The 20,912-nt window shown below is 49.6% G+C and overlaps 1 protein-coding gene across 1 annotated transcript; it reads left to right on the plus strand.

Annotated features, from left to right (window-relative positions):
* Positions 1 to 309: 309 nt before the first annotated feature.
* On the plus strand, positions 310 to 12,115 carry chrna11 (cholinergic receptor, nicotinic, alpha 11). Its single transcript, XM_076012168.1, has 10 exons — positions 310 to 587; positions 2,257 to 2,396; positions 3,065 to 3,109; positions 3,419 to 3,528; positions 3,614 to 3,693; positions 5,787 to 5,954; positions 6,032 to 6,226; positions 8,192 to 8,278; positions 9,161 to 9,270; positions 11,194 to 12,115. The coding sequence occupies exons 1-10, from the start codon at positions 536 to 538 to the stop codon at positions 11,929 to 11,931; spliced, it is 1,725 nt and encodes a 574-aa protein (XP_075868283.1). The 5' UTR covers positions 310 to 535; the 3' UTR covers positions 11,932 to 12,115.
* The last annotated feature ends 8,797 nt before the right edge of the window (positions 12,116 to 20,912 follow it).

The following is a 20,912-nucleotide window of genomic DNA, read 5'->3' on the forward strand; positions in this document are numbered from 1 at the left end:
TTAATTCCCCGAGACACTCTTCTATTCTGTTTGGAAACAGAGCTTTGTAATTGTTACACAGTGGAGTGTTAATGACTTTGTAACAAACTGAATCATTCTCTCCATTTTCAAACGTGGCTGCCAGGTGTCTCACCCTTTTCTCACTCTGCTCAGCTAACTTGGCACCTTTTCACACTGACATTATTGACATTTTTTTTTGTCTCCGAACGTTCTCTCGATTTAAGTCCCTCCCCCTGGAGAAAAAAGAGAGAGGGGAGAGAGAGAGAGAGAGAGAGAGGAAGAGAGAGAGAGGGTTCAGAGCCTCTGTCCATTCCTCTCTCTCCCTACCAGCGCACGCTGACTCTCCTTCCCTCTTCCGACTGGATGCTGAGTGGAGGATTTACAGCAGCTTTCTGACTCAGTTCTCCCGCTCCTCCCTCCCTACTCTCCCTTCCCTCCTTCCTCCTTCTCCTCCTCCCGCTCCTGCCTCCTCTGACACCCGCAGCTTCTTCTCCTCAACCTCCGGTCCTCTCCCACTCCTTCAGCCGGCGGCAGGATGTGGCACTCTGTGGCTCTGCTCCTCTCTGGACTCTCTGCCTTGATCCACGGTGAGCCCCCTCGCCTATACCTCTCTCTGTCCTTCCTCTCTCAATCAAATTGCTGCGCTGCCGGCTCACAGAACGTGACTTCATTGGAAAAAACAGGAGATCGGAGACGGTGCCGATGCTTCGGCTGAAAGAACTGAGAGACTCCGAGAGGAGGAGAAACCCCCCCAGGAGCCAGATGCACCTGTTTGCTTGCTTGCTGGGATTTTTCACAAGTCCGATGTGATTTCTTTGGATGCAGAGTTGACCCCAGGTGCCGGGCGCTGCAGATTGGACGCTTTAACGAGCAGATTGAAAGCAAGTCGTTTCCTCCGAGCCAGATGACAGAAAAAATACGCTAAAGATCCGTGTCTCTGCATCTCGGCATTTCTGTCCTCCATCCCATAAGCCCCCCCTTTATTTTGGTCAAGTGCGTGTCGTGGCATCTTCGCCCTCCTCCCCCGGCAGAAATCAGGTCACAGATCAATTGGAGTGCAACATATAGATCGCCTCTTCTATTGTGATAGTGATGTGCTGCCGCAGCCAAGCTTACGGGTCTCTGAGCTGTGAGAGTTGTAGCTGAATAAAGATAAATTTAAAAAAAAGAAAAACCAAAACAACAAGCTGATGCTGGATGGCAGGGTGGAGAGGGAAGTGTGGACTTATCCCCCTCAGGCGTGATAAGAACCAGGATGGCTTTAAAAAACCTTTTTTTATATATATAGTTGTTGTTTGTGTTTTTGTGACAAGGCTTGGCTGTAAGAGGGAAAGGAAAAGAAGATTTTTCAGAGTTGGCAGTGAAATGCTTAGGATTCAGTTTTAGAAATGTTTCGGGTGTGACATTCAGCACCTTATGTGACTCCAAAGAAAATGGTATTTTCAGATGCAACAAGGCAATTTTGTACGTCTTTTCTTCCCTGCTGCAACAATGGAGAATTCACTTAGCATGGGGAGGCTTGATGTAAATGTTGGAGCTGAAAAGATACAGGATCAAGCACATCATCCGTCATGCATTAAGCTTGTTTTGTGCAATTGTGTTTCTTACCCTGAGCATTCCGCACTAATGTCATTTTACAGGTCTTACCGTCAGTCATGGTAACAACTGTATGGTAATAACTTGATAAGGTTTTTCTGCAGACTCTAATTGAATTTCTAGTTGTTTAGCAAGCGCTCTGTGTGATGCCTCTGAATAATATTAATATTTCACACGGACAGAGCAGCTCCTCCCTGTAATTCTTGCATAGTTGAGAACCACAAGAGTTGTGTGACTAATGTGATAAAGGATCTTTTTTGTGTGTAATTTCTTCTAGTTTCATCAGAAATTCTCCTTCTGACTCTGACTTTAAAACCTGCACTTATTTAGTCTCATTCCTCTGTTTTTATAGATGAGGAGGTTTCAGTCCCTCCGGGTGAAGTCTTCTCATTTAGCGTTCTGATTTTTGTATTTCACTGGCTGACTCAACAAAACATTTGATTGCCCCCCCCCACCCCCAGCCTCCAGGAGGTTCATGGGTCCCCTTATTGCTGTCGTTTCTATTCACCTCGCAGCGTAGTCAGACTTAATTTTTCATTAAGGAAGTCCTGACAGGACGGAGAATTTCTTGCCTGGAGCTTTCGATGTGCTGCGCGCTGCTTGCTTGCAGGGCAGAACATTCGATCTGATCTAAACTCTCTCAAATCTCCGGACTTCCAGTGTCGCTGCAGGGTCCGCACCAGAGGAGCCTGCTCAAGAACCTCCTGAAGGACTACAACCGGATGGAGCGGCCGGTGGCCAATGACTCGCAGCCTCTGACTGTCGTCTTCACTCTCAGTTTGATCCAGATCATGGACGTGGTGAGTGGCTGTAGCTGCAGCGCGTGTTGACCACTCTGGGTGCTGCGGGCTAGCAGACGTGATGTGTGGTTGCCGGGTGAAGGGAGATTAGTGCTGGAACAAAAGGGCAAGAAAATGACTTGGAGGGCTGTAATCAAAATTAATTTCACCACCTTTTTCAAAGAATAATCTGCGTGTCTTAAATACCAACGAAGTCCCTAGAAATGAGAAAAGTCCATCTTAATTATTTTACTTGCTGTGCTTTTTTTAATTTTTTTTAGAAACTTCTGGAAGATAAAGAACATTGTAACAAATGTCTTTACGCCTTGCTGTGGCTGTGACTCTAATCAGTCTGCTGAAATAGAATATGGACATTTATCGCTGCCATTGTGTCACAAAGGACATAAATTCCTCTGCCTGGTTAATGAAAAACCATAGCCAGCCAGGTGTTGGTTCCACCTTGGCTGTAAACAGAGGGCTAAATATGCAGTTTTCTGAATATCTTTGGTATTTCTTTGGATGTTAATTTGTGCAACTTTAGTCAGGGTTGAAAATCTATATCAGAAAATGGGAATAATATGCGACCCTTAGAAACGAGGCAGTTATTAAGCACTGGTTTTGAAGAATATGTGTGTGAATTTGATTTAATTGGTGCGGTAAAGATGTTTTATTTATTTTTTTTGATGCAGGATGAGAAGAATCAAGTTCTCACCACTAACATTTGGCTTCGCATGGTAAGAATTCATGAGAGGCTCTCAGTGTTGATTTTTTTCCTCTGCTGCTACGATGGGCTGGGCTGGATTTCTGTTTGATCTGAGCTGTGCGCTGTTTAACATGTAAATGAAGTTGTTGACCCACAGGGCGCGAAATCCCACGATAACGTCTCTCAACAATACATAAAAAGGAAAAAACACGCATTATTCATTATGATGCAGCTTAGCTCCTCACACGTCAAACAAGCAAACGCTAAAAGCGAAAGTCACGCACATCAAGCGGCTTGGCCTGTTGGTTTCCACGGTTACTGACTGTCTCTGTGCCTGCAGAGCTGGTTTGACCACTATCTCCAGTGGAACCAGAGTGAGCATCCGGGCGTGAAGAACCTCCGCTTCACAACGGAGCAGGTGTGGACGCCTGACATCCTGCTCTACAACAGGTAAAACACCTCAAAAAGTAAAAAAAAAAAAAAAAACGCCAACCCCGTCCAGTCACATTCCAACTCCATCTTTCCCCTTCCTCAGCGCAGATGACGACTTTGACTCCACCTTCAAGACCAACGTCCTGGTCAACTCCAGCGGCTTTGCCGAGTACCTTCCCCCAGGTGTGTCTCTTTTGCCTCTTTATCATCCTTTCCCCCGTCTGCTCCCTCATTACTGGGTTCATTCGCCGCTTATATTCTCATCTCCCAGTGGCAGCAGCAGCAGCAGCGGCAGCAGCAGTGGCAGCGGCAGCAGCAGCTCATCTCGCAATCTCTGCATGTCTCCCCCTGTTTGTACTCTTGACATTAATATTTTATTAGCATGGAACAGCATCCCCCTTGGTTCCCCGGCTGGTAGCATGTTTCCAAGCGCCTCCTGTGAGTCGACTCCTATAAATAGGGAGGCGTTGGAACACTCCATTTCCTGTCTGAGCGCCGGGAACCTGCGCGCCCCTGTGAAGGTAACAGCTCCCCTGGGCCCCCCCGGCGAATCTTTGCTACCCAGCGTTTCTTTGTTGCACCCCCGATTAGTGCAGGCTGAGGCTCAATCCCCCGGTGCTCAGGTGATTTTTTTGGCTCCGCGAGGTGAAAGTCAGAGCGAAAAGCCGCCCTATCAGCTGCTCTCGGCGGCCACATGTATTAATAGGCTGCCTCTGGATGTAAACACAGCCTCCTTGATGCTGCGATTTGGATCCGAGCCAATTAGGGAGCAGATACAAAGATGGTGCCGAACGAAGAGGAGGAGGACTGGAGCTGGAGAGATGTGCATAAAATTGTAGAAAAAAAAAAAGAAAAAGCGGCACTGCAGCTTGTTTCTGACTTCCTCGCACAGCCTGGCTGCAATATTTTGGATTTCTTTTTTTTCTTTCTTTCCGTGCCAGTAAATAAAAAGGCAACAGGTCTGTGGGTGGCAGAGCAGGAGGATGACACACCACCATAATTTGCAGAGTATTTCTGGCAGCCGGGAGAGATAAAGGCGATGCGTTTGGCAGTAAATGGCAAAAAACCCCCCAAAAAACAGGAGCGTTGAGCTTCCAGGGATCAGATCTCCATCAGGTGTCATCTGCCGGCAGGAAATCTCGCGGCTAATGACGGCGGACGCTATTTGAAAAAAAGGAGACGTAGTTTTGTCTTGACGGAGAGAGAAAGCGACGGGAGCAGCTGCCGGTTTTTGCTTCAAGGTTACCTGCTGCCTGCGAGAGGCTGCTTTACAGAAATATATTAGACACACACGCACGCGTGCGCACGTGCACCCTGCATTAGGGCTGCTGCATGGATGAGTGCTCTGCACAGGTGAACAGGCTCCTATGTCTGGCATTAGAGCAGCCTGGTCACCGGTGGAGCAATTAGAGAGACACCACTTCCACAGGTGGAGGGAGGGGGCGCTGTGAGGAGGTGGGCTGAGGGGGGCTGGCGGGTCAGCGGGTCCAGGGGCCACACACAAAAAAATCCCAAGCACACTTTCCTTCCTCCCGGGTCACTCTTGTGATCAGCCTCTGCTTTGAAGGCTCTAATCAGCCTCGGCGACCTCGGCGCCCTGCTTTAAACCACTCGGCTCCGCTTTCATTTCCCTCCACATGCGGGCTTTTGTTTTTTTGTTATTTAATTCACGCGGGCAGCCTCGGTGGGAACGTCCCTGAGGGCCGCACGTGCAGCCGTTTTGTTTTGCGTGCAACAGATTGTGTCGACCGGCTCCGCTGGTTTATTTCAGTAATAACGTTGAAGTGCTGGAGTTTTTCAGTCGCCGGCTTCTTCTTTTCTTCTTTTCTTCTTTTGCTTTTTTTTTAGTTTCCCGGAGCCGCTGCTGATGCTTTCCAGTCCGCCGCCGATGCTTGGTTAGTGGCTGTGTGCAGTGCAGAATGACTTCTTTTAAACCTGACAGGGCTGCCAGTCTTTTTTTGTGTGTCTTTGAGGCAAAGTTATTTCTATTCTATCCTGCCCACCCCTCCTCCAGCCCTCTGACTCAATTTCAAAACCCTAAACCCTGCGTAGACTTGCAAGATGTAAATAAAATACCATTTTTTACCCCCACAAAAAACCATTTCCATCTGTAAAAGTCTGAAAAAAGGACTGCAGCCAAGCGCGCTGATGCATGAATAAAAGATTAATTCTGCCAGCCAGTCAGTCAGTCAGTCGATCAGTCGACCTCAGGCTTCTTCCTGCTACTCCAGAGGAAACAGGGCTTCATGCTGCCGTTTGACCTCCTCCTCAACCAGGAATGTTCATGAGCACGTGCAACGTGGACGTCCGCTGGTTCCCCTTCGACATTCAGAAGTGCGAGCTGAAGTTCGGCTCCTGGACGTACGACGGGTGGCTGCTGGACCTGCAGATGAGCGACGCCGACGTCTCGTCCTACATGGCCAACGGAGAGTGGGACCTGATCGGTGAGCGAAGCGAAGCTCTCAGAAAATCCCACGGCCGTCAAAGAGGCACAGAAAACGATTTTCCCTCCTCCTGGCAGGAGTCCCTGGCACCAGGAGCGAGGCCTTCTACGACTGCTGCAAGGAGCCGTACCCGGCCGTGACATTTGTGGTGACGATCCGCCGGCGGACGCTCTACTACGCCCTGAACCTGCTCATCCCCTGCGTGCTGCTGTCATCCATGACCCTGCTCATCTTCGTGCTGCCGGCCGACTCGGGGGAGAAGATCTCGCTGGGTGAGCTGAACGCTCGAGCGTCGCGCAGAGAAAACCCTTGTTTGCTCTGTCGACGCCTCGCGAAACATTGGCTGCTGAAATGTTGAAATGTTTGTGCGTTGTCTTCAAGGTCCCTTATTAAAGCAATATAAAAACACTTACTGAAAAAAGTAATTTAATTTAGCCTGAGAAATGAGGCACAAATCCTCATTTTATAAGTCTCTGGGTTGGAAAGATGGGCTTTGTGATGTCACAAAGGGTGCTGATACTAGGTCACTGGTTGAATGACAAGTCCCAACACAGATGTTTGCAACCCCCCTTAAACAAAACAGTTAACAGTGGGTTCAAAATATTGTTTGCAAACAGAGGACTAAATGTTTTTTTTTCTAAAGAACAACAGAATTTTGGGTGAAATTTTGTCACAGATGGAAAATGAAGATATGAAAATGATGTGAGAGACCTTTAAACTCCACAATAGTGCGACTAGGACAAATCAGAACACAGACATACTTTTTGGTTGGTTACTTTTATTTAGTCTTGTTAATGCACAGAGGCACAGTGCAGTACAGACGAGAGTTCAAAGCAAAACAAAAATTAACATACAGATATTTTCAACATCACATTCTGGAGGAAAAGTTCTGCCTCTTTTCATTGCGTTAGTTTACATCAATGTCACAGCCACAAAAAGGAGAAAAGAAAAACTTGATTCCCTCAACAATCGACCCGTTGAGAGCTCACAGTGAGCAAACCTCACCAGAATAAAGGCAACAAATTGAAGAGCTGTCAGTGAGAGACGGCTGGGGGGCAGGATGAGGCCCGCTGGAGGCTGGGGGGGGGGGGTGCATTGCAGGATGAAAAATAGATAAAATAAAGTGGGGAGGGAGGGACGGAGAGGTCCGTGGAGCTGATGTGACACAGGACGTGAGACAGGAGGTGAATTTCAAAGTGGAAGAGTGACAGTTGCACCGATGAACAAAGAGAGAAAAACAGAAAAACACACCACAACTCCATGGAGGAGTGATAGGACAAAGACACTCCCGCAGAGAAAATTTTAATTTGTTTCCAATCATTTGCGCCGCAGTCTCTTTGACAGAAACTGAAATTGAACAGCGAAAAAAAAACAAATTGTTTGCAGGCCCATTACTGACACCGCAATATTAAACCTTCGACCCGTCGGCCGGTCGCGCAGCGTCGAATCTGAGAATAATCCCTCCTAGTGTGGACGAGCGGCTGGACGGGGAAGACAGCCACCGTCCCCTTGAAGCACTTCCTCCCGGCAGGATGCATTAGGCTGCAGTTAATGTATGCGCAGAAGGAAGGAAAAAAATGCCAAGCCGCACAAACACGACCAATTAACCTATTGATGTAATTAAGGCGAGAGATTAGATTGGGGAGGGGTTGGTGTGAGGGGGTGGGGGCGGAGCTTAAACACTGCCTTCCAAGAAAATACGCTCCATTCCACAGAGGGGAACCAAGCGGCTGAGCCTTCTGCGGTTAGAGTAATTCCCAGGATTAAGTCAAAGTAAATAAATAAATAAATAGAAAAAGGAAGCGTTTTTAATTTTCCTTAATGTCCTGAAAAAGGGGGGAATCCATATTTTATGACGCTGTCAGAGTTCAACGCTGAAATAATGGGTGACAGGTTGTGCCAGCGAAGCACTCTTTAAATTTGCTCCCGGGCAGGGGGTGAGGTGAGACTGATGGCGTGGAGGCGCATAAACGATGATAAAGGGCGGCTGCAGGACAGAGTTCCAGCCACTGGAGGGGGCTGGTGGGGAGGCGGGGAAGTGGGCGGGGTTGGCGATCAGTTAGCAGCAGCAGCAGCAGCAGCAGCGCACAGGTGATTTATTTTTGCTGGGTGAGAAGTAATTTACGGTCAGATATTAACTCACCTGAATCAAGGCTGAGCTTTTATGGCCGGACTGAAGGTGGCGCCGCCGCTAACTGTCTGTCTGTCTGTCTGTCTGTCTGTCTGTATCTCTGCAGGAATCACCGTCCTGCTGTCCCTCACCGTCTTCATGCTGCTGGTGGCAGAGATCATGCCGGCCACGTCCGACTCGGTGCCCCTCATAGGTAGGTGACTGAAGCCGCCCTGCACGCTGAGAAGATCTGCCAAGTCCCTTAGATAAATTCCAGAACCCCATTTGAGGTAATGGTGGTGTTAGTCCGCCTGCTCGTTAATTCAAAGCGCCTGGAGAGATTCAGACGATGAAACGTCTCGTGAATTTAACTTTACACCATCGCTAAGTTTCTGAGTGCGGTTTAGTACAAACCTAAACATCATTTTTTTTCCCCATCGGGGCAGACTGATGAGAACGTTAGTGATGGAAGTGTCAGGGCTTCAACGCACAATGAAAACTTCAAATGCTGCTATCATAGAGAGAATTTTGGCAAATGTGGAAGCTTTCCATTTTAGTGAAATTAAATGAAGATTTTAAATTAAATCACATTTTATTTTTTCCATTTCAGATGCTTAACATTGGTAGGCAGGCATTTGTGGAAGCACAAAGTGGCCTTTTTTCCCCCACAAAAACAATTAGTCTGATTCCTCCGAGGCGGCTGCTTCAATGACACAGTGCCGGCGTTTCTATAAGTCCATTAGGTTTAGTGGCTGTATAATGCAGACTACAGACTGCATCTTTCTGTCAAAGACACAAATCCTGTTCGCTGAAAAATACTTTTAACGGGGGTGGGATGGGAGGGGGACGAGTTTCTGCGCGGCAAAGTGCTGCGTTCAGCATAACGGCGGGGAGCCGAGCCAGCAGCGGGCCCCGGTGCTGCGAGAGAGATATTTCAACTCTGTTCATTTCCAAAAATTGGGAAGAAAAGGAGCCGAGTGGGAAAATGGGGCCTCATCTCTTTGGGTGAAGCAGCAATTGGCTTCGTCTTCGCTCCATTTCCTCGCCTTTGTTGCTGATGACGAATCACCATAAAGTGTCTCCACTCCCCCCTCAGGTCAGTACTTTGCCAGCATCATGATCATCGTGGGGATGTCGGTCATCGCCACCGTGGTGGTCCTGCAGTACCATCACCACGACCCGAACGGAGGCAACATGCCCAAATGGGTGAGTTGTGTGACCTTGGCGACCCGCCTCGGGCGCCAAGGTCACGAGGTCCACGCATCCCGCCACTGCCGCCGCCGCGTTAGTGAGGGATGGCTCCACCTTCGCCGAGCTTTCATCACTCTCCACCTCGGCACACCTCCACTCTGCCACCTTCGCTTTATCACACCGTATCCCCCCCTCTGCTCGGCTTCCCCTCCTTCTCTCCGTTTCATTCTCCGACTGCCTCCCCGGCTGTGAGTCATCCGGCGACGTGTCAGTCTGTCTCAGCTCGCCGCTGCGGCAGACTTCAACCGGAGCGCTTGTTCAAAGCGCTCTGGATGTTGTGGGCGGACTCCCGTTTTGACTCGCTCCCCTCGCTTGGTTTTTATTTTTTCTGCCTTCTGTTCCCTCCTTAAAAGAAATACGCCATGTCTTCAACCAGAAGTTTTTTTTATGCCTCTGAAGGAAGTTGTTGATACATCGAGAGAAGAAAAAAAATAATCCCGGTCGATCGAGTTTCCTACCAGGAAATCAAGCGTGCGAGGGGCCACGGCTTGATTAAATAGTGAGCGCTGAAGCTCTGTAGATACGAGGAAAAGTTCTTTCTGTAGCCGGGTAGCCAGACAGTCTGATGGCCAATTAAGGAGCTAGTTGATGCGGTTCAGACGAGCGCGGTGAACCGGGAGAGATCATAACTGAAGCTCTAAAAAGACAAACGACGTCAACAACACCGTTTGCCAGCCAGCAAACTCACTGGGTGGCGGAGCTAGCTGAGCGGCTATCAGGACGTTAGCTCCCCGTCAGACGTCAAGCACCGCTGTGTGTACGCTGTTGGCCCCCCAAAAAAACTCGGCTGGGATGCGCGGCGCGTCCCTGAAGTGGAACAAGAAGATCAGAGAAACGTCGCAGACAAGCGTTGACTCGACTTTTCAAGTGACAGATCTTCCAGGAAAAAAAATATATTAAAAGATTTTCCAACTTTAGCCGCAGCCAAGCGAGAGCGGCGGTTCCCCTCAACGGCTCACGTGCACCCATCATGTTTTGCGCTCCGCTTGCTTTGACGCATCTCAAGTGGCGAGGGAGAGCAAGCAGAGTGAGGGAGTCAGCGGAAGTGCAGCACGCCAGCGAGCTTTTGTTCTGACATGTGAGTGAGGAGGTGACAGGCTCAGATAAAACAAACAAACAAACAAACAAACAAACAAAATCATATTTTTTGCACATTATGTAGCTTTCAGAGTTGTTCCACCATCCACCCACACATCCATCACTTCAGGGTTGTTGGGCCACTGGAGTGTGTAGCAGCTGTCTCAGGGCGAGGGGGCGGGGCTACACGCGGCCACAGCCAGACAAACAACCATCCACACTCACACAACTGCAGTCAGTGTGTTCGCCTGACGTGCAGGTTTTTTTGGACGGTGGGAGGAAGCGGCATGCCTGGGGAAAGGCCACCCACTTACCCACACACACACACACACACACACACACACACTGTGAGGCAGCATGCAAAAGCACAGGTGTTGTTTAAAAAAGCCCTGACTGCACTTTGCTTTTCAAACACCTCGACACCCAGTTTAGTAAATACCCAGTTTGAGCCGTTTACAGTCGATCGTAGTTTATATTCCTCCCGGAGTGCATTACAGGCTTATTTTAGACCTCAATGTAATCCGATGGTCGATAACAGTAGCTTCTCCTTTTTAAATTTAATGCCCCATCTCCTCGGCGGGAATTAATCCTCCTTGCCTCGGGTGCCGACGACGACCTCATGCTCTCCTGACTTAAACAAATCCCGCCGCCGCCTGAATCCGGTCGGAGGCGACGTCGATTCCGCGACAAACGAACTCCCCTCCTCGGGCTTTTTAGCCGTTGCGCGGGGATCATAGAAATGCGTGGGCGGTCTCGACACTCACTCCTGCTCCCCCCCCCCTGCCCGCCTGCCATCTGAAGGTGCAGCTGGTCCTGCTGCAGTGGGTGGCCTGGTTCCTGCGCATGAAGCGTCCCGGTGAGAACGACAACCCCGAGCGGCCGCCCTGCGCCCCCCACCTGCGCCGCTGCTCCTCGGGCTCCCAGAGCGGCAGCATCCCCAACCCGCCGGACCACGGCCTCCACCCGCTGCACCCGCAGAGCCTGGCGCCGCTGCACGCCGGCCACCCCCACCTCCACGCCCAGTCCAGCGCCAACAACAACGGGAACCTCCTGTACATGGGCTTCCAGGGGCTGGAGGACCCGTCGCTGCTCGCCGACGCCGTCCAGAGGAACAGCGTCCCGGCGGGGGGTCTGAGGGTCGGCGGCAGCCCCCCGCCGCACCTGCCGTCCCAGTTCTGCAGCTCGCCGCCGCCTCCGCCGCCACCGCTGCCGCCCCCGTCCAACATTGACACGGGCTGCCCCAGCACCGTGTCCAGCGGCGGGGGTTACGGGATGGGGACGGCGGGTCTGGGAGGGTGCTCGGCGGCGGGGCTGGGCGACCCGCAGCTGCAGGCCATCCTGGAGGAGGTGCGCTACATGGCCGACCGCTTCCGGGAGCAGGACGAGGCCGAGAGCGTGGCCGACCAGTGGAAGTTCGCCGGCGCCGTCATCGACCGCCTGTGCCTGGTGGCGTTCAGCGTGTTCAACATCATCTGCACCATCTCCATCCTCATGTCTGCCCCCAACTTTGTGGAGGCTGTTTCCAAGGACTTTGTTTAAAAAAAAAGCAAAACAAAAACCAGAAAAGAAAAGAAAAGAAAAAAAAAACTAAAAGGAAATGAGAGGGGGAGAACCGTGCAAGAAATGGGTGAAGGAAACTGAATAGATGATGAAGGATGGAGCGGGCCACGTTTCAAGGAAAGGCAATTTCCAACACAGTCAGCTCTGATGCGACTGGAACAGAGAAAGAGAGAGAGAGAGGGTGAGAGAGAGAGAGAGAGAGAGAGGGGGAGAGAGAGAGAGAGAGAGAGAGAGAGAGAGAGAGAGAGAGACTGGAAAGGGGAAAAAAAGGAAAAAATCAAAATAACAAATGGTTTTCATTGCAATACAGTGTGCTGGCTGACTGCTGTTTGAGTGGAAAACAAATGTGTATGACGGCGCAGAGTGAGCGTAAAAATGAGATTATGGCCAACAGGGTGCTTTATCGGAACCTTGACAAGGTGAAATGGATTCTGCTAATTCAAAGACTTTCCCAGCGAAATTAGGTGAGCAGTGGCAGCAGCAGCGGCGGCGGCAGAGTGGGGAGGGGAGGGGGCGGGGCACAAAGGAAAAAAAAAGGAAAAAGGGAAAGCTGCAGACCCGGGATGCAACTGCGAGCGCGCAGGAGAAGTAATCAGGAATTAGATTGGAAAAGATAAATCAGACGTTTGGCTTTATGCTCTCAGGGAGGAGGAGAGGAAGCCACTCTTCACTCCCACCACTTGAGACAAGGCCGCATCACTTCACATGACGTGAGGGGGCGAGAGCGAGAGACAGAGAGAGAGAGAGAGAGAGAGAGAGATGGTCTTCTGCAAGGACAGAGAGAGAGAGAGAGAGAGTAGGGAATAGGCTGGAAATATGCAAAGCAGGAACCCAAGATCTTGCAGGAGGAGCCCATGCAGGATCTCATCCCTCCCTGCTGCCCCTCAATCAAGTCCAGCTAATGATCGTCCAATCCAGAGACACTGGGGAACCTCCCAGGCAGATAAGCCGCTGCAAGTCCGCCGTCCCTCGCTCGGCCTCCGTCTCCTTGATTGCCAATCTGCAACAATCAGCGGCCGATGGGAAAGCGTCGCGCTTTATCGTAAAATTGGGAGGCTGCGCGCGTGAGCCTCGGCACAGTCGGATATTAACGAGGCGCAAAGCAGCCACCTGAACGCAACGGCCAGAGGTCGTTGTCGTCGGCAGGCGAAGGCTGGTTTGGCTTCCGCGACCAAGGCGTGCGGCTGCGTCGGCGTCAAAGGATTTTCACATCGAGAAGCGACGTCCTCGTCGATGTTTTGTTTCAACGGTTTGCCTCACACTCTGCCACCCGTCTGTTTTATAAAATGGACAAGAGGACGTTAATATTCATGCAACTGCCTCCAGTCGCCAAAGTGCTGATTTAAAAGGTTACATTTAAAGCGTGACCTTCAGCCGGCCAGCGTCAGCATAAAAAGGTATCTGATTAAGGGAACTTGTCCCATAGTGTTTGGGTTTATGGGAGCAGAACTTTTTTCTCTGACCTTGGACACGCCCCCCCTGTTGACTCCACCCACCCCCTCTTAACCCTGCCCGTCCTGCCACCACATTAAAACCACCAACAGATGAGATGAACGACGATTGATTGATTGGAAAGTTTGAAGTGTTACAAACTTGACCTGCCCAAATGGTTTCTAGAAATCAGCCCTTTGTGATGTCACAGAGGGTACCATTCCTCTTCCTACCTCCAACCTGGGCTGCAGCCACTGCCTCCTTTTGGCTCCTTCCAAACGTGTCGACGGTTCAGCAAAGCATCAGTTTTAGCTGGAAGCTAAAAAAACCCCCAAAAAACCCAGAAACAAAAAATTTTTTTTGCAAGCAGCTGCAACTGAGCTGGGCTGTTCCACTGAAGGCAAGGATAAAAAATAAATACCTGAAAATAGGTGGAATAACAATCTTGGAAGTGATCCGTAAACAACGTTTCACCTTGTGAAAACATTGTTAGAAAAGTTTTTCACTCATTCATATTTTTTTTGGAGGTTTTCTGCCTCCAGGTTGGTCTGTTCAGCATTGTTCATTTTCCATTTTAAAATTCCAGTGTGACTTCGACCCAGTGACAGTATTGCATTATCACTATATTACCAGTAGTACAGTGATACTAACGACTGGAAGTGTCAGTATTTGAGTGTGCAGGGATCACTTCCTCGGTTGAGTGCAGGTGGTTTTAATGTTGGGGCTGTGCGACATGCACGTCGTTGGACATTGAAAAAGATTGGAAAAGTCAAACATTGACCCCCTTTACCCTGATATGATTATATAAATACCTGATATGGTTCTATAAAACGGTTTCTCAAAAATGCCCAACGGTCAAATTTCACATTAAGAATGGCCCATTGTGACATTTTATTACGCTGGAGCGGTGAGCATCTCAGAGCTTCATCCAGCGCTCACTCTGCTCCTCGCCGCTGGGTGTCCATTAAAAGAGGGCTAATGGTGCAGCAGTTAATGAGGCACTCGTTTGGAAACGGCCCAGATTAAAAGTGGGGGAAGCTAGTCTTTTTTGGGATCCACTAATTTGCCGGCAACAAAAGCTGCAAGTTCCTCCAGGACGGAGTTCGCAGCAGGTAATTACCGTGGCAGTTAGTCACTGACTCAGCGATAAGAGTCATGCTGCTCTTCGATATCACTTTCCACGTTGTGACGAATGGCCACCAACACTCTTAGACTGCGTTTAAATTGCAGGCAAATCTGATTCAAATCAGATTCCCTCTTCAATACGATTTATAGGGCTGACTGTCCACACTGTTTTTAGCAAGTGTCCAAATGGGATCTGGCTCTGTTCAGACTGGGCCACATTATTGACCCGTCTGACAGGTCGCTGTAGCAACGATGCGGAGCAGAGGCGTCGTCCAGCGTAGCGTGCAGTGTGTGACGTCATGTCATTGCGACAGTGGCACCTGGAATGGCTCCCTCTGGTCCGGCATATTGGCTCTTGCGTCGCGTAGAGTGACATCACGGACAGTCAAAACCCATCGGTGTGTTTGCAGCTGTTCAGGCTGAGATGCATCTGCCCAAATGCCATTGCAATGAAAGTACCTCCCAAAGGTGGTTTCAATCCATTTAGCAAAAATCAAATTTCATGTCATTTGTGACGACAAAAGAGCCGTCCGGTTTCAATCTAGTCGGGCTAAAAATCGGATTTTGGCCGGCAGTCTGAACGCGCCCTTCAACTACTGCTTATTGTGACTCGGCCTCATCGTCTGATTAAATTGTGTCTTTTTCTGCATTTTGCCAACTGATATTTTGGAGTTTTTGCAAAAGGAAGCTACATAGTCAGACACAGTTGCTCGCATTTCTTTCAGGCAGTCAAGAAAGAGAAAAACATCAGCAGGCCCGCTGACACTCCAGCTCGGTGCCCATTTGTTCCTAATTAAAGCTTAATCAGCGGCGGAGACAGCGGCGCCTCAGTGTGGCGTGCGACTCTGGCAGGAGCAGCGCTTTGTGCAGCCGACTCGTCGAGCATATTTTTATTGTAATGAAGGCGAACACTTAGCCCGGCGCTACGAGGGCAGCTCGTTAATGTGCTGTTAATGGTTGAACAATGAGGAAGCGGCCACGCTGCGTCTGGCCTTGGTGACAGAGGAAACCCAGAGGATCACGAGCGGGATTTTTCATGAACTTCAGTGACAATTTTGAAAATCTGTTGACGCCACACCACAAATATCCAATCGGACTGTCAAAGGTGGACATTTTCAAGTCGACATCAGCCATGCAGATGGGAGGAGGAGCGTCTGCCCAGCAAGGGCGAGCGCACACAGCAACTACAAAGTGTCTGTACAGAGCATCTCTCATCTCCAAAATAAAGCAGCCTCCTCTGTTTTCTAACTCCTTTTGTTTTGCTCCTGATGTGTCTCCTGATTCGGGCCCCAAAAAGCGAAGAGGAGTAAAAGAAATGACAGAGCGAAGGGGCTGAGGGCAGGAAAGTGCTGACTGGCAGTCGGGGAAGGAGGGTGGGGCTTTAATTGATCACGCGATAAGGAAGGAGGACCGTGGGGGGGGAGGGGCTAGGGGGTGTGGTGTAGGGCTATACGAGGTAATTCATAGGATTTATGAGGGACCGTGGGCGGGGAGATGGGTGCTTCAACAAGCATAAGTCACAGACAACACATGCAAGGCCATGGCAGTAAATCAGGGCCGGGCGGCGGGGAGACGGGATGAGACGAGGGACCAAACGTCCAAAATAGGGAGAAAAAAAAAACTAAAACACATTTGAGAGACGCACGTTTAAGCGAAATGTCCTCGATCATGTGTTTGTCCCTGTGCTTGGTTGGGGGTGGGGGGTGGCGGTGGTGGTGGTCTGACTGTGCAGCCATTCGCATTCACTCAGCCCAGTCAGTGTGTCAGGGTGTATATCTAGCCCCTCCCCCTCCTGACGGGACCCTCCATCTCACACAAATGTGCTGCGCTGGCAATCTGGGGCCGCACATAGATTTACTGTGTTCGGCCAGATGAAATGAAAGGAGGGGTTGCCTGTGTGCCTGTGTGTGCCTGTGTGTGTGTGTGTGTGTGTGTTTGTGTATGTGGGGGAAAAGATGAGCCTCGGAGTTTGCGCACGCGTCAAATCAATCAGCTGTAGCCGCCGCTCTTCATTTAACAAGAACCTGCCGTGATTGGCTGGATTTGAAGTGAACCTCGCTGGAGGCGCGTCAAGAAGAGCTGCTGCGGCTCCGTGAGTGCACGGCGAGGGAAAGAGGGCTCCCAAGCCGAGGAGATCGCCGCGGCGCATACCAATGAAACCTGCAGGAGAGTCTGATATACATAAATAAACAGGAGCCGGCCAGAGGGCGACCAGTCACGGGTGAGTTTGGAGAAATTGGGCTTTTTCGCACTAATTACAAGGAGGCGGCGAACACAGATGCATTTGCACACCTGTTCTTTCTCTCTCGCTCTCTCTCTCTCTCTCTCTCTCTCTCTCTCTCTCTCTCATGTGTGTGTGTAGGGTTCGTGGCTGCCGCCGCGCCGTCCTGTCTCCCAGTCGGATCGATACCTTTTAATTACCAGGGGCCCAAAGTGTTGGTCGATAGAGCTGACGGGAGGAGCAGAGAGTCTACAGAGAGAGAGAGAGAGAGAGAGAGAGAGAGAGAGAGAGAGAGAGAGAGAGGGAGGGAGAGATGCTGATTGATGCTCCCTCCTCCCAGCATGCTGCGCCACAGATGTGTCGTTAGGCCTGATTAGATCCCGCCCCCCAGGGCCATATCCAACTGGCTCGCACGCCGACTGCCCGCCGCGGTCGGCGAGGTTAAGTGGGCACCGAGGAGCCAAGAGCGGCCTATTAAGCAGGACGTCAAGGGTGACCGCCACGCCGACTCAGACTTATGAGCAACTCAATTTCGTCATCGACTCTTGTTGCAGACGCAGAGTGAGTTTCGGTTAGTAAGTGTGAATGCAAGAATCCGGATGTTCTCATCCTTCCATCCATCCATCCATCCATCCATCCATCCATCCATCTTTGACCGCTTTATCCACAGTCGGGTTGCAGGGGTCAACTGTCTCAGCAGAGACACCCAGACCTCCCCGGCCCCAGTCACATCCTGCAGCTCATCCGGTGGGACCCCAAGGCGTTCCCAGGCCAGCCAGGAGACCTAGTCCCTCCAGCGTGTCCTGGGTCTTCCTCGAGGCCTCCTCCCGGTGGAACATGCCTGGAACATCTCCCCAGGGAGGCGTCCAGGAGGCATCCGGAACAGATGCCCGAGCCACCTCGCTGGCTCCTCTCGGTGAGGAGGAGCAGCGGCTCTACTCCGAGCTCCTCCCGGGTGGCTGAGCTTCTCACCCTCTCCCTCAGGGTACGCCCAGCCACCCTGCGGAGGAAACTCATTCCGGCCGCATGTAATCGCGATCTCGTTCTTCGGTCATTAGCCAAAGCTCGTGACCACAGGTGAGGGTGGGAACGTAGATCGACCGGTAAATCGAGAGCTTCGCCTTTCAGCTTAGCTTCTTCTTCACCACGACAGATCGGTACAGCGACCGCATCACTGCAGACGCTGCACCGATCCGCCTGTCGATCTCACGCTCCATCTTCCCCTCACTCGTGAACAAGACCCCGAGATACTGAAAGTCCTCCACCTGAGGCAGGATCTCCCCACCGACCCGGAGAGAACAAGCCACCTTTTTCCGGATGGTCTCATCTTAGGATGAATTCACAGTTGGCTGGGTTTTGTTCACAACTGGGGATGCGCCGATACAGATACGAGTATTAGGTATAGGTACCGATACCGGGGTTAAGTTCTGTACTAATACAGATAAAATATGTGCCGATACCATGTATGTATATTACAACTTGGTTGAATTGTATTTGTACTGCAGTAAAACTTGTAACACACTTGTCACACAGTCCTAGGAAAACATGCGGAGGAATGTTGTTCAAATTACAGAACATTTGAGGGGGAAAAAAAATCAAAGTAATTCTATGTGTGTAATGACCTTATTAAGTACTTGGTATCGGTGAGTAGTACCAAGAAACAAGCACTTGTACTCATCTCGTTCTGTAAAAGAAGTGGTATTCTACTTACTCCATCGCCACTTCATCTCCTTACAAACACAAGGTGCACAAAAGCAGGTTTCAGTTTCTTTGATTTCCAGATTGAAACGACTTTCATCCTACATCGTTTGAAACAGTCCTGCGTGGAACAAATGAAGACATTAAAACAGGCAAGGCAGACAATTAAACTTCATGCCTCCAATTAAAAATACTTGAATTACAAGATGCTTGTTACGTTATGTAGCAAAATTACTGTAATTAATCTGCTGTTTCAGATTGAAATGAGGCTGAAACGATGGAGTCACATTAAAAATAAATGACAATGAAATGCAGAAACACTGAAACTCTAGTTTAGTGGTATCTCCTAAAACACAAGCCACCATCTCTGAGCAATAATAGAGATAAAATTGCATTTAGACTTTTAAAAGACTGAACTCCCAGTTGAGGGACTCACCAGTGCATCTTGTACAACACGCCTCCGTTTTAACGTCCCTTCTTTGCTGTGTGCATGTTGCAATTCTTTTGCAACTCACATTCATGGAGCGAGGGGAGGGAGGAAAAAAAAAGGAACATTATATGTTTCCTTATGCAAGAAGGGTGTTAGGACTCTTAAATTATACATTTTATAACAAGTTTTTTTCCCCGCCGCTTGATGATAAGAAGGATTTGAAATCCCTCTCTGGATTCTGAGAGGCAGCCGGCAGCGAGCGGGCGAGGGCTCGATTCTCTCAGCATGCTGATGATGGAAACCCCCCCCAAAAAAGGTCCATCAGCAGGTGATCAGATCAGCAAGGCTCTCGCTAGAGGCTCAGAACAGGTGGATGTTGAGAGCACTCAGTGCTATATATGTGTGTGTGTGTATATATATATATATATATATATACACACACACACACACACACACACGTATGTCTTTGAATAATGTTTTCATCTCATATCCCCATCTCACTGGCTCAGGGAGGCTTTGAATGCGCCACGTCACACAACTTTGTTTGGAACGAAAATACACAACAGACAGAGGAAAGGCCAGGGAGAAGCTGTTTTTAGGCAGCAGAGATCTTGTTTGTCACAAACTCTGCACTGCTGCATTTTCATTTGCTGGAACGCTATGTTCACTTTTCCCACCTGGAGAAAAACAGCCCGCAGGAAAAACAATAAAAATAAATAAATAAATAAATGAATGAATGAAAATGCAGGAGCCCGGAGGGACTTAGCACACAATGGTAAAATTCAAAACTAAAAAGGTTGCACAATTTCGCTGTTTCTAGTTAGACAACAGTGACAAAAAAGGCATTTCTTAAATGACACGTCTGTATGAAACGCGTCGTACACATGGTCGTGCATTAAAGTTTCTCCACCAGCTAAACAGTCTCAACAAATCAATCCTGCAAGGTTTGAGTTTCATTGAGCTCCTCTTAGTAGTTTTCTTACGGTCTTGTTTAGTTCATTTTATTGTGAGCTATTCTATGTGCCAACATCATTATGACTGTTACTCTTATTTTCTTTTGTTCAGACAAATAAGCTGGGATGTTAGGAGGTTACCTGCTTGACAGGTTCGACTGTGACTCCAGTCTTCCTCAGAAGCTTCATCCAAGGTGCTGCTGACGTGCCATGTAACAGCCTACAGCGCCTCCCTCATCTCTGATGGACCCTGGAGAAGTGAATTCCAGGTACGCGAGAGGGTGTGCGCCCCCTCGTTCCAGTTGATGGTGCCGCTCGGCCTCCTGCTGATCTCAATGGCCTCTTTCACCCAACGCTTTCATTTGTTGGTCTCAGATGTGATGATTTTGTTCTTATCACAGTCCATGATGTGGGTATTTCTCCTGCAGTGATCCGTGATGGCTGATTTTAGGTTTTCGTGTTCTGTATTTTGTTGCCACCCTTATTTTTCAAGGCATTGGTGCTGTGCTGTGCTGCATTTGTTTCTTGTATGAATCATCAAACTGGTTGGTCTTTGGAACGCTGGTGTGTTAGATAAAGATATGACGTGTTAAGGCCGTTCATGAGTTTAATAATATTGAGCGGCACAAGGATTCTTTTTTCAGGGGTGTGGGGGGTGGCTGCCAGTGGTGTATAAATTACCTTGTTATATAAAACATCAATCAATCAAAAATAATTACAGCTATTCTGAGGACAGCAATTTCCAGTGGGACTGAATGTGTTGTTGCACTGAAGCCGAGTGGCAGATGTACTTTGCAGTGTTCAGGAACTTCTGTGACATGCAGGCTGCGATATCTCATGGTGAGATACAGTGCAAACAGTCTCAGTCGTCCACAGCACAGCGATGAATGGAGAGTCTCACTGCCACGACCGACCAGGGTCCCTGCCTTGTATGGCTGCTGCGCGTTCTCAGGGTTAGACGCGGACATTTTGTTGCTTTAAACCCGAAGCGCACGACAAACAAGACTCGATACGTGCGTCACGTGTTGTCGCTCATCAAGCGACAGCGTCATCAGCCGACAGGCCTGCTTCGATTCAGCCCTTCAGCTCTGAGGTGGAACTT

The sequence above is a fragment of the Nelusetta ayraudi genome, unplaced genomic scaffold (assembly GCF_046127955.1).
Source record: "Nelusetta ayraudi isolate G7.1 ecotype Tasmania unplaced genomic scaffold, CSIRO-AGI_Nayr_v1 ptg000135l, whole genome shotgun sequence".
Lineage (NCBI taxonomy): Eukaryota > Metazoa > Chordata > Actinopteri > Tetraodontiformes > Monacanthidae > Nelusetta > Nelusetta ayraudi.